Source organism: Electrona antarctica (genome assembly GCF_951216825.1).
Source record: "Electrona antarctica genome assembly, contig: SUPER_22_unloc_1, whole genome shotgun sequence".
Classification (NCBI taxonomy): domain Eukaryota; kingdom Metazoa; phylum Chordata; class Actinopteri; order Myctophiformes; family Myctophidae; genus Electrona; species Electrona antarctica.
In genome coordinates, this window is record NW_027638776.1 from 698,927 (window position 1) to 712,972 (window position 14,046).

Here is a 14,046-nt window from a genome sequence, read left to right on the forward strand (position 1 = left end):
GTCCTGAGCTGAGCATCCGGCTGTCTGCGAAGTCTGTGTTGAGCTTCATGTTGGAGAAGTCCTCTGAGCTGAGCATCCGGCTGTCTGTGAGGTCTGTGTTGAGCTTCATGTTGGAGAAGTCCTCTGAGCTGAGCATCCGGCTGTCTGTGAGGTCTGTGTTGAGCTTCATGTTGGAGAAGTCCTCTGAGCTGAGCATCCGGCTGTCTGTGAGGTCTGTGTTGAGCTTCATGTTGGAGAAGTCCTCTGAGCTGACCATCCGGCATCCATAGCTGGCGATGCCCAAATTCTCCCTGTTCACCTCCAGCTCAGCAAACAGCAACTAAAACATGTCTGTGCTCTCCTTAGGCAATATGTAGGACAGTTCCGCTCCCACGTTAATCTCCAGCATGGCGTTAGGGACATGCATGTGGACCAGATGGGTAATCTGGAGCGTCCTTCACAATTACCATGTGGTAACCGGTCCGTATTTGTTCTTGAGGAAGAGAGGCGAGCCGCAGCACTTCAGCTCTCCTCCAGCCAAGATGGCCACGCGGTCGCCCTGTTGCTCGGCCTCGTCCGTTAAGTGCGTGATGATCAAGATGGTGCGCCCGCGCTTCGCCCCCTGCAGCAGGTCCCAGGTGGCGCGCCGCGCCGAGGGGTCCATGCCCGATGTGGGCTCGTCCAGCATCACCACTTTGGAGTCGCCGGTCAGGGCAATGCCAACCGATAGCTTTCTCATCATGCCACCAGAGAGGGTCTTTGTGCGGGCATGGCGCTTGTCCTCCAGGTTTAGGATTCCGATGATGTGATCCACTTCGGCTGGGATGCGGTCTCTGGGGAAGCCTTTCAGTTGTGCGTAGAAGAGCAGGTGCTCGCTGACTGTCAGGTTATCAAACAGGATGTTTGTTGTGTTGAGGACAGAGACCCAGGCTGCGGCGGATCAGAGCCATATCGTGACAGATGTCATAACCGTTGATGTAAGCCCGTCCACTGGTGGGCGGGAACAGACCGGTCAGCATGGACAGCAGGGTTGTCTTTCCGGCCCCGTTGTCACCCAGCAGTACGGTGATCTGTCCCTCAAACATGTTTACCGTGAGGTCCCGTACAGCCTGCAGCGTCTCGTTGCCCACTTTGTATTCCTTGGTTAGATGTTTGATCTTGACCCCGGAGACGAGTCCGGTCGGTTCCTCCTCCATGAACTCACCTGTTGCGGCGGTTTAAAGGGCCGCCGCGAGGAGCTAAACATGAGAGTAAAGTGACGTTTGTATGACGCGCACGTAATGAATGAGGTCCACTCCAGCTGTACATTTGACCATTTATTCAGTCACCGTCCACACGTAAGATACAACTGTTCCCAGGCTTTTAGCTATATCTAAACGTGAATGTTAAGGTGATAAAGTGCGTTTGAATACGGTCAACAGAAATTGTCTTCTCCCACGCTCATCCCCTCTCTCTGTCCGACTTCCATTCCTCTAGTGACAGGTAAACGCCATGATATCAGTGTGGCAGCGCCCCACACCCAGCGAACACGCCCACCACCTGTGCAGTGCCATTAAAGTGACATACCTTACGTCAATTATACTAGCGCATAAGACTAAAGGCATACAGGCCAGCGATCTCCTCTTCCTCGCTCCCGCTGACCGGAGCCTCCTCTCCTGATGAATTAAAAAAAAGCGACGTTCCAAGAAAAAGAGAGGCGAGCCGCAGCACTGCAGCTCTCCTCTGGCACCAGGGTAGAAGAGACACTGACTGCCTGCAGCGTCTCGTTGCCCACTCCAACATCTAACCAATTCCTTGGTTAGATGTCATTCATCCAACATTCAGTTTAGACATACTGTACGCCTGACTGAGTAGCTGCAGATCACTGATAGGCTATTTGAATGTAATAATTCTCATAGCCTGTATCTGCTTAAGCTTAATAAAAAAAAAAAGAAAAAAAAAAAGAAAAAAAAAATGCTGCGTTTGCCGTCAACACTCACCTCAAGTTCCCTCCTTGCTTCCCTGTTGCTAAGGTGGTATCAACATGATGGCAAGGTCGTCTGCATAGCCATACTTTCTGGACGATGTATCAGGTAGGTCATGTATGTAAATGTTGAACAGCATCGGCGAGAGAACCGACCCCTGCTGTACCCCGTTCCTCAGTCTTCTGAGCCTATACTGCACTGCCCACTGCTGGTCTGGAGAATGAAGCTGCGGTTGGAGAGCGTCTCCATGATGAATTTCACCATATGCCGGTCCGGTATCAACAGCTTCAGGTGGAGTACCCAGGTGGAGTCCCCGGTGGCAACCGGTGTTGTATGCGGCAGTCGGGTCCAGGTACACCACCCCAGCTTTCTCATTGTCCTGGAAGCTGTTCTCGATGTCTTGACTGACTGACATGAACTCACCCTTCACAGCGCTGAGGGCAGGATGGGCCTGGGCCACAGCGTGGCTGACAGCGTGTCCATTCTCAGGGAAAGCATTTTTTCTGGTTCATAAAAAAATGCTCCCGATGATGTTCATTTCTGCTAAAACATTCTACGGCTTTTCGATCACACTCACACAGAGTTTGTTCGCAGGAATTATTACCAGCACACTTTTCGTCTTTTCTATTTCTAGCCGTGCAAGATATTCTTTTTCCACCAATACACTCCCAAGCGTAGACTCTGAGTAAAGGGTCAATATTACAATTCTCAGCCCATTCAGCCCAACACTTATCATGTGTCTGGCAGCATTTGTCGAGCTCACACACTGGCGTGCCTTCTCCTGCCCAGCCACAGTAGCACCCATAGTTAATCATGAGTTTTTTGCACCCGGGACAACAGGAGTTCATCATGTTATTAAACTGAAAAATGCTCCGTCCATCTCGTCGGGTTGTGGTCATCACTTCATGTCGAGCGTCTTCCGCGGTACAAGCTTGACACATACATATTAAGACAATTATTGCAATGATATGCCTTAAATAAAGTGGTTTCAGGTTGACAAACCAATTTTTTCCTTGAGTCTTTGCATGCTGGTCTTTGCCCTCCCGTTCCTCATCCACAGTGTTCATCGGCAGGTCCCTTTTCATGCAGTCGTTCCCCATGAGTCTCCTGAGACCTGCTGCCTGCGCAAGCTGGCCAACAAGCTTGATGCCGAAGTTGGTGTCGTCATCCTTCTCAAAGTCAACGGGGTCGAGTTTGAAATGGGAGCAAGAGTCCGGGGACGGGAGAAGAGTTTTCAGCAGCTCCTCCAGTCGGGATTCGTCAACGGAGTCATCAGGGCTAACCACCTCTTGATCGGAAACGAGCGAGGAGTGAGGAGTGAAGGTCGGCACGCTGACCTCCTGAAGGATCTTGCCCACCGCTGCACGATCCCTGCTGCCAGGTAGACCATACTTGTGGGCAAACAGGTTGGCTGCCGCCATTATGAAGTCCATATGCAGGTCATTGTTAGTGCTGAAGTTTAGGGGATGGGGACATCTCTTTGGGCCAGACCAGAAGGGTAGACCAGAGGTGGAGAGCTGATCTGGGGGATTGCTATGCAGTAGCTGGCGGATGTTGTTGCTGTACAGGCACTGCCAGTAATTGCGTGCCCAGAGTACACAGTCGGCCCAGCTATGGGGGCAGTCCGTGACCAGGCTCTTATACACACCTTCCAGCGTCATCAAAGGCTGAGCTCCAGGTAGTTTAAGAGTGGACTCCGTGAACTTGGGATCTGTTAGGTATTGCAGGGCATTTTCTGTTAGCTGCGTGAACTGTCCCTCAAACTCGTCGCGGGCCCACTGCAGTGTGTGTTCAATAGAATTGGGGAAACTCTTGAGGGTGCATATGGGGATGGACTTCTCTGGAGGGTCTTGGCTGGAGGTGTAGGACTCCGTGAGGAAGGGGATGACCACCTGCATGTTGCCTTTGGTGCCCAGAGTGCCCGACTCCAGCAGGGGCTTGCGGTAGAGCACACATCGGAGGTCCATATACCTGCGCGCCTCAACGTTGTCCAGCGCGTTTGCCACGTCATCGTTGTATATGCTCTCGATGTCGTCGCCCACCCTGTTCTGGTGCGCCGTGATGTTCATGGACGGGTTCATCTGCTTTACCGCCGCTGCCGCTATCTCACTCTTCATTTTCGTGACATCCCAGGGTCTGAAGAGAAACTGTCTGTTGACGTTGGATTTCTCTATGGTGTCCATATCCGTCACGATGACTTCACCGTCCCCACTGGCCAGTCCCATCATGGCAAAGTTCTTCATCAGCTCGCAGCCGATGGCGCCGGCCCCGATCAGGAAGTAGCGCTGTTTGGCGAGCGCGTCCTGCAGCTTGGTGCCGAACACCGCGATCTGGCCGTCGTAACGACAGTTCCTGGGAGCGCAGTCCTCCTCTGGCAGGTCTACGTCTTCCTCTTCAGGCAGGCACTCCAAGGCGTCAAAGTACAGCCACTGCATAATGGGCATAAACTTTCCCGTGCACGCCTTCATCACTTCCTGCGCGGCCAACCCGCCGATGAAGGTGTTGACGGGTGCCAGGTCGCCGGCAGAGACGAAGGCCAACTTCCTGACGAGAGCTTCGTCCAGCTGCTCCACTTTAGCTGACCCCGTCTGAACTGGGCAGTTCACATTCTTAGCCAGCCTCACTAGCTCAACGCCGTCAGCCTGGTTCCAGGGTTTAGGGAGGCGGCCATTTTGCTTCTGGAAGGCGTGGAGGGCCTGGAAGGCCACGTGCAGCTGTCCTGAACGATCAAACTTGGCAAAGTCCGTTATTATGAACTCTGGCTCAGACATGGACGACGCAAAGGACTTGAAAGCAATCGTCTTGGGCATCTTCACCTGGGAGACGATTCCCCCCCTCACGTAATCCGAAACGCCAGTTGTGTCACCGATACTGAAGGTGTACGGACCCAGAACCTTGATTTCGACAGGCTGACAGCCGTTGAGCTCCGTCATGCCCTGAACCTCAGTGAAGGTGACGTAGTCTCCGCTCTCAAAGCCGTGACGACCTTCGTCCAGGCATGTCACGACACCGGCGGCGTCCTTGGTGATCATGGAGATCATGGCGCTCAGAGGCTGCTCTCCGTTGGCGTCGTACACCGACATTATATAATTATTATTATGAAAATATATTATTAAATAGATGACAATTGACTCGTGGACTAAAAATGTTTAATTTAATGTTCTCTTATATAGTCTTCCTGATGTCATGCTGTAACGTCACGCTGTAACGTCACGCTGGCATTGTGCCCAAATTAGGTGACATGTTGCTAGTAATTAATTAACCCAACCAACGCGAAGCACCTGTGTGTATTAATCCTTCATTAATCCTCCTTTTATTAAATAAAATAAAAGTTTACATCTGTCTTGCCTGTATGTCCTTTCATGAAAGCAATTGGCACTGCTTTCTTTTTGATGTCTCCAAGTCCAAGCATTTGGAGAGATTCAGTAGAAGTTCATAATAGAACTGACCCAAATCTCAAGCTGTGATCCGCTCCTCGGACCGTGAACTTTGACCGTCCTTATTTAGAATTTGGACTTTAATATGTATTTCTGTCTTTTCACTGTTTTGGATGTATTTGCGCATGTGTTCCTGACTGTTTCTCTTTGGTTTTGGTTTTCTGTTACTCTGTTGTTGCCCTGGTTTTGTGTATCTTATTTTGTAGTATTGTTCCTAGTGTTCCTGTCTTCCTAGTTACTGTTAGTTACCTTGTCTAACCTACCTTGTAAATTGTCAGTGTTTCCACCTGTGTCCTTTTAGTCCCCCAGCCTATCCTAGTGTTGATTGTATTTTGGTTCCACCTGTGCCCTGTTATCCTGTGTGTATTTAAGTCCTGTGTTTGCAGTGTGTTCTTGTTGGTTCATAGTTCCCTGTTGTGTGAGTTCCTGTAGGTTTTCGGTGATGTTTCCTGCCTTCTTTGCCCTGTTTATGGAAGAACCTCAGTTTATTTATTTAAATCCTTCTAAGTTTATTGCTCTGCCTGCTGTCGCCTGCATTTGGGTCCACATCCGTACTCACTCCTGACAGTATGAACCAACCAGTTATGGACCCAGCGGGCATCAATTCTGGAGCTGGATTAGAGGAGGTACTGCACTACATGATCACTTGCTTGGAGTTTAGTGCACAGCCCTCCACCAGCCTCGAGCAGAAGATTGAGGCCTTGAAGGGGGCCCTCCGGCTGGCTTATTCCAGACCCAGCCTGGCGGAGGACCTTGCAGGGTCAGTTAAAAATGTTTGGACTACCTTGTCTGCTTGTGTCCAGTCTTCACGCCTTCAGTCTACTTTGCCACCAGCCAGCCTGTCTAATTCTGACCACCTCCATGCCAGCCCTCAGCCTGCTTTCCAGCCTGCACTCCTGCCCGCACCCCAGTCAATCAGGCTGGGGTTTGTGGGTCTCCAGGCTGTCTGTCCTGAACCTGCCCCGGTTGAGCGGGTGTTCCCTGAGCCAATCTATACTGAGACATCTGCTGCCCCAGGTCCGTATGTTGGGTCTCGTTTGGCCATAGTCAGGGGACATCAGGCGAGGGGGTGTCATCGTCGTGACTTCCGCCACCGCCAACTCTCCCAACTTCCCAGCATCCAGGAGCCCCTGCTTCCCAGTGACAATGAGCCTCCACTGTCGACGAGCGACGATGAGGCTCTACTTCGGCCCAGCGTCGGAGGCGGCGAGCCTCCACTGCGGCCCAACGACGGAAGTGGCGGGGTCCCACTGCTGCCCAGCCACGTTGAGGCTCCCCTGCTGTCCATCTGCGGCGGCGGTGAATCTCCGCGACGGTGGGCCTCAACTGCAGCTCAGCGAGCAGCGTGCACAACCGCCCGGCGAGCAGCGTGCACAACTGCCCGGCGATCAGCGTGCACAACCGCCCGGCGACCAGCGTGCACAACCGCCCGGCGACCAGCGTGCACAACCGCCCGGCGACCAGCGTGCACTACCGCCCGGCGATCAGCGTGCAACACCGTCCAGCGACCAGCGTGCACCACCATCCGGCGACCAGTGTGCAACACCGTCCGGCGACCAGCGTGCACCACCATCCGGCGACCAGCGTGCACCACCACCCGGCGACCAGCGTGCACCACCATCCGCCGACCAGCGTGCACCACCATCCGGCGACCAGCGTGCACCTCTGTCCGGCGACCAGCGTGCACCACCGTACAGCGACCAGCGTGCACCGCCGCCCGGTGACCAGCATGCACCACCGCCTAGCAACGGTGAACCTCCTCAGCTGTCCAGCAACGGTGACAGTGAGTCTCCGCTGCTGCTACCCAGCAACGCCGAGGTGCTGCTGTTGCCGAGCGACACCCTATCCGAACCTGCGTCGGCTGTCCCTGCCAACACCCTGTTGGAACCTGCATCGGCTTGCCCCGCCGATGTTCTGCCCGAACTCTGGTCGGCCAAACCTGCCGACACCCCGTCTGAACTCTGGTCGGCGGTCCCCGCCGACACCCTGCCCGTGTCTGTATCAGTTGTCTGTAGCCCTAGCCCTGCTGTCTGTAGTTCTGTCCCTCTGTCTCCAGTTCCCCAGTCCAACTCCACTGTTTTCCCTTCCACCAGCCCATTTGTTCCCCGCCTCCCTGTCCCTCATTTTCCCCAAACTGCTTCCTCTTCTCAGCCCCCTCTGTTCCATCCTGTTATGGCTGGCCCTACAGAAAGAGGTTTAGCTAGTCCACTACCCAGCCCGTCTACCGATCTCCCATTCTGCCTGGCAGCTTGTCTCCCCTTGTGTTTGTCTGCTAGTCTGTCTGCCAGTCAGCTTGTCCGCCTGTGTACTCCCCAGTCCAGTTTTTCCTCCGACTTGTTTTCCCGCCTGTTGTTGTGTCAAGTCACCTGTTTGTCTGCTTGCCTGGCCGTTTGTCAGGTAATCTGTTTGTCTGTTGGTATGTCTCAGTTGGTGCCTATGTGTTTGTCTATGTGCCTTTCTGCATGTCTGTCTGTGTGTCTACCCTCCTGTCTATCTGTGTGAGTCTGTAAGTTGTGCTCTGTCCTGTCTCTCTGTCTGTCTTGTGTTTTCTTGTTTCTCTGTCCGGTTCAGCTTTACAACTAGCTGTCTGCCGTCGGCTAGTCTGTGATGTCTGTTGGCTGTGTTCTGTGTCTGTCTGATTTGTTTGTGCATGTCTTTGTATTTGTCCTTTTCTATGTCTGTTTGTTGCCTGTTCTTCTGCTCCCCTGTCTGTATGCCAGTCACATGGTTTTTGCCCTTCCCTAGCCCGGTCCCGTCCTGCTCTGTCCAGTTCTACTGGCCCAGTATTTTTGCCCTGACCCTGCCAGGTCTGTTTTGTTCCTTGCCCTGGTTCTGCCCCTTTTTCTGCCCTTGTTTCCCTGCCTCTGACTCCCTCCTCCTGGCCCCCGCCACCCGCCCTGGGTGGGGGTCCTTGAAGGATGGCAGGAGCCGTCCGTGGAGGGGGGGGGGGTACTGTCACGATCCGCTCCTCGGACTTTAATATGTATTTCTGTCTTTTCACTGTTTTGGATGTATTTGCGCATGTGTTCCTGACTGTTTCTCTTTGGTTTTGGTTTTCTGTTACTCTGTTGTTGCCCTGGTTTTGTGTATCTTATTTTGTAGTATTGTTCCTAGTGTTCCTGTCTTCCTAGTTACTGTTAGTTACCTTGTCTAACCTACCTTGTAAATTGTCAGTGTTTCCACCTGTGTCCTTTTAGTCCCCCAGCCTATCCTAGTGTTGATTGTATTTTGGTTCCACCTGTGCCCTGTTATCCTGTGTGTATTTAAGTCCTGTGTTTGCAGTGTGTTCTTGTTGGTTCATAGTTCCCTGTTGTGTGAGTTCCTGTAGGTTTTCGGTGATGTTTCCTGCCTTCTTTGCCCTGTTTATGGAAGAACCTCAGTTTATTTAATACATCCTTCTAAGTTTATTGCTCTGCCTGCTGTCGCCTGCATTTGGGTCCACATCCGTACTCACTCCTGACACAAGCGTTGTTCTCTCTAATCTCTGAAGTGTCTATGTTACTTCTGTGTATCAATTATGATTTGATTACCACTCAATAAAATGCTATATGATAAAATGTATTTGGGATCAGCAGTGGAATAGTGGTTCTCAAACATTTTCACGTGTATTTTGAGCCACGGACCCCCAGAAGAGAATAAATGTTTTGCTAAATTATTCAAAAAGGAATAAAATAAAAAAGTCTTTGTCTTTGATTTTATTCATTTTAATACTGGTCAGTCAACAAGCATTTTATTGTCTTCATGAGTGTATTTTGCAGTACTCTTTCTTACCACATTGCCACTTGCAGGCTCACTGTAGTGAGTGGTGCAGAAGCGAGCAAGTCCCTCCTTGTACATGAATATACTGAAGGGATCACATGACCAACACATAAATGGATTAAATGCGCAGATCAAACTTGTATCCATCAATCACTAATGGCTGTGGGTTATAGAACGAAGAGCATGGTTAAGCCTCAGCGTGTGTGTGTGTGTGTGTGTGTGTGTGTGTGTGTGTGCGCGTGTGTGCGTGCGTGCGTGTGTGCGTGCGTGTGCGTGCGCGTGCGTGACCCTCACCCGAGGAATGTAAACATGGCAGATCATGTTTTCTCCAGGACGAATGTCTTTGGTGGATTTGGTGATGAAGATGCCTCTGCCTTGACAGCCTGAGTCTGGCTTACAGATGTATGTCTTGCATTTTTTGGCCCTGATGTAAGCCTGAAAGTCACTGTAACTGGAAGGAAAGAAAGAAACGGTGTGATGCTGAGGTTCTACTGACCATATTGACATGCCAGCCATTTTGCTCTTACATCATTCCTATACCCCAAGTAGTTCATAAGAGCAAAATGTCTGCTGTGGTCACTGGATATCTGAACAAGGCATAGAAAATAGATGAAAAAGTGAAAACCCACTCTGCAGGGAGGCACCACGTCCTGGGGAAGATGTAGTAGTCTTTGGGAAAGAGCTTCAGCATGCGGTTCATGTTTCGAGCCAGCAGATCCTTGCGGCAGATCTCACTCATACCCGGAAAGTGATTGATTTTCTACAATAGTAGAAAAGCAAAGACATACATTCATGTTTGTGGTGTGGACTGTTGTCCTACTGACCATAGGGGGGTTTGGGAAAAAGTAATAGACATTTTTACATGTAAGATTTGGTACCTGACTGCAGCAATAAACCATATTGTTGTTTCGGTGTGACAGACATGTAATGCACCTACCTGTGTCACTTCGGTTCCTACTGTACAAGATGGCCTGATGAAATATATCTGTATTGTGTACAAGTGAAGGAGTTAACCTGATAGCGCTTCATGTCTTTCACACGGTCCAGTGACACCGAGCAGTCTGTCCAGAACAGAGTCCAGTCCTCGCACTCCATCGACGAGGGAGTCGATGGAGTCATGTGGAAGAGTATTTCTTACTGTGCTATGTGTAAAGGTTTTTAACAAAAAGGTGTGTCTATTGTCCAAGAGAGAAATGCATTACTGTAAATACCCAATCACTTTGTATGTAATATTGTTCTGTCAAAAAAATATGGGAAAAAAAGAGATATTATCCTGTCACTTGAACTTACCACTCTCATATTTACAGTTGTCAAGGTTGATCCACAGTCATCTGGAAGAGAAGAGACAGAGAGAGGGACAGACATGTGCTACGCAGGCCTCCCTGATCATGTTCTCCTCTCCCGTCACATGAAGAATGAGGCAGGTAAAGACAACAACAAAAACCTCCAGTGCAAGCATCACAAATGTGACTATTGCAATCATAAAATCTTCAATGTTGATTTTGACAGAGGACTTTGTATTAGTTTAGTAGTTGTATTATCAGTGGCGTGCACAGACATTTAGAGGGGCAGGTGCTCAAGTTAAAAAAGGGCACCTTGTGCAGCGCGTGGAACCGGCCGGTTGCCTTAATCTATTTTGGGCGGGAACCCCTTTTGGTGTTAGCATTATGTTATGCTTTAGCTATTGAAAAATAGCAGATCTACAAGCTCATAGCGCGCCACCAAGTGGCGCGCTATGAACTTGTAGGTCTGCTATTTTTGAAAAATCAAAAAAAAAAAAAAAAAAAGGGCACATTGCCAAAAGGGCAGGGGGTGCTCTAGCACCCCCTAGTGTCTATCTGTGCACGCCACTGTGTATTATGCAGAGGCATGTTGGTTACTTCAGCGGTTCCCAAACCTTTTCACGTCAAGGACCCCCAAATTGACACTAATTAGCCCGCGGACCCCCATTTGAAAAAGATATGCCAGGGACCCCCATAAGAGAAGATTTTGACGACTCTAGCGGTGATTCTCATCCTGTTTAATTTCAAGGACCCCCAGTTTGACATGCATTAGTCTACGGATCCCCATTTAATGGCATGTCTATCTCTGGGACCCCCAATTTATATTGTAAAATCAATGCTAAGGGACTCTCTGAGTTACAGACCATAAGTGTCCATTTGGTTCCAAATTATCATTTAGCTGGGTCCCCCCTGGAACTCCCTCAAGTACCCCTGGGGGTCCCCGGACCCCACTTTGGGAACCACTGGGTTACTTCGTTTTATTAAAAAGACATGAGTCTGTGTACCGTTTGCTTGACCACAAATTACCACAAAGTATACTAATTAGAAAGCATGTTAGACAGTTTGTACCACTTAATTGTTTTACTTTGCACAGTTTACTTGGCCAGGCATTTACCCTGTCATTTATTGACTAGGGTTCATGCCATTTACTCTGATCTTGCGCTTATACGTCACTCTGGATAAGACTGTCTGATAAATGCTAAATTGTAAAATGTAAATTGTAATGGGAGTGCTTTCCATCGTCCTGAAATCCAATCGGAGAGAACAGAGGACATGTTGCTGCACACATGGAATCGTGTTTCCGTTTCCATTTCTCTCTTCAGGTGAGTGCTCTGGCTGTCAGTGTGCCATCACTTGTTGTCATTCAAGGGTTATTGTGGCAGGACGGGCACAAATGATCAACACGCATTGTGGTGAGATAATGGAGAACACAAGCCTGAGCACAGCTGTCACCTGATATTAATCCTGGATCGACCAGGTGTGACTGACTTGGTGGGTTTCTTTCCATTTTTCACCACTTTTCTTTATACTCAAGTTCCAACTAAATATTTTTCTGCCCTTCTCTTTTAATTTGTGAAATCACAAACTTGATGCAGTAAAAAATGGCAACCAAATAACAAATATTATGTAGGTACAAAACTGTCGTGTAAAGGCTTTGGATATTTTACCTAAATGCCATTTAAATGCCTTCAAAAAGCCAATGGTCAATAAGCCTTCTTGATAATGGTGAGTCAGAGGTCCGCTCCCCCCAATCCTGTGTCTTGTAGGGTGAAGGTCAGGCCACCACTAATTGCTGATAAAGATGGCAGAAGATTGCTGGGGGAGGGGATGGTACAATACAGTACAGAGGGACATCCCAGGCTGTGGGAGGCTTGGGTGCCAGGTAACGGTATTCTGATCCAGTGATCTGGATACTCCTGCATGGCCCTGAACTTAGCTTTGCATTGGGCTGTGAGACCCGCAATGCCTCGTTGACCTCAACATGGGTAGAGTTACAAGAGTTGACACCTCAGTATTTTCTGACACTGATAAGAACCAATGACTGCCAGAGTAAAACAACAAATATAATATTGATAATGTAATGTATAATATATAATATTTATTGTCTCCACCAGGCCAAAGGCATGGGGAGAGAGTATGTTTTGCACTCCGTCCGTGTGTGTGTGTGAGTCTGTGAGTGTGCGTCCGTCCGTCCGTCTGTTACCAGCTAACCTCCGGCACCGTTAACCCGGTCTGTGCCAAATTTTGCACACACACTCCCTGGATGCCAACGATGAACCTCTGCCCCACATTTTCCAGAAAGGCCTGTTATAGTGCCACCAGGAGGCAGACTTTTGAAAAACATTTTTTTTTACATTACTCCTCCAGATTCTGTCCAAAAATCCTGCAAATCGTTACACACTATAGTCATGTGTTCAAGACGGATCTGTCCGATATTTCATATTCCATCCTAATTGGCTAACATTGGCTTTCAAAGTTTGCAGGATTGGTCGGTTTTGAACAAAAAGCCTCAAATGATGAACGCAGCGTGCAATTTACGTGAAATCTTTCACTGACTTTCCTACTAGGCTGAGGAATATATCCCACCCTTTTCACATTGGCCTGTTATAGCGCCACCAGGAGGCCACAACCTGACCTGCCCTGGTGGAGACCTGTGCCCCGAGGGGCACTTTATCTAGTTATTACTAGAACAGTGCCTGTTGGGGGGTGATCAGGTGTTATCAATTGGCTAATAAAGGGTGAGGTCGCGACACACGTGTTCCATACCACCACAGGGAGTGCAGTGCCCGGTGTCAAGTCCGTCGGATCGACGGTTGTCCAGAAGCAGCACAAAATATAGGATTTGGGTGAAGCAAGCCATGGCGCATTGACATGGTGGGGGAGAGGTGAAAAAAAGAAACTAGGATAGACAGAGCAAAAAATAAAAAAGGCGCACAATTCTCTGCCCCAGGGACCCTCCCCGAATGCCCTCCCAGTGAAGGCATGTCAACCCCAAAAACCTATCACTATAAAGGACTGCGTTGATATCACAGTCTATCATGGAACCAACAGAATACCTTTCACCCCATTTGAATCTTTACCCATATTTTGTTTGTTTTGTAGTGGAAAATTAATTGTAATACCCATTCATAAACCAAAAAAGCGGAAGGCAGCAGTGAGAGAAAGACAAAAACAATTATATAGGAAAGAAAGTGAATTATTATTATTATTACTACCATTAACAATAACAATAATAAACAATAATAACAAAAACAGTAGTTCTAGTAATGTTAATAGTAATGGTGATAATGACAGAACAAACACAAAAGGAGAAAGCTAAAACAATACTGGGTACTTCTAGTTGTCTACTACTATTGATCTTAATGGGAATCACACTTTTTGAAAATAATTATATGACCTGCATCCTTTTATTGGTGGCTCAATAAAGATAAGTTAATTGGAGGGCGCTTTGATCCCCTGGGCCTAGGGTGGAAGTAGAAAAATAAGAAAGTCCCCCTTTCAATTGTAGTCTTATGACAATAATAAGAATCCTCATTGTCACTGTCACGTTAACCATACAATATACCTCCATTAATCACTAGTGTCCTGTACAGTTTTAGCTTGGTTCTTCTCATGATGTTGTTT

General features: G+C 49.0%; 1 protein-coding gene across 1 annotated transcript; it reads right to left on the bottom strand.

Moving 5' to 3' along the window:
- Nucleotides 1-442: 442 nt before the first annotated feature.
- LOC306916013 (ubiquitin-like modifier-activating enzyme 1) lies at nucleotides 443-5,026 on the bottom strand (the record flags this gene model as incomplete). The annotated part of the gene is made up of 4 exons (XM_079530588.1): nucleotides 443-858; nucleotides 950-1,183; nucleotides 2,244-2,410; nucleotides 2,946-5,026. 4 exons carry the CDS (start codon nucleotides 5,024-5,026, stop codon nucleotides 443-445), a joined length of 2,898 nt encoding a protein of 965 aa, XP_079386714.1.
- Nucleotides 5,027-14,046: the final 9,020 nt, after the last annotated feature.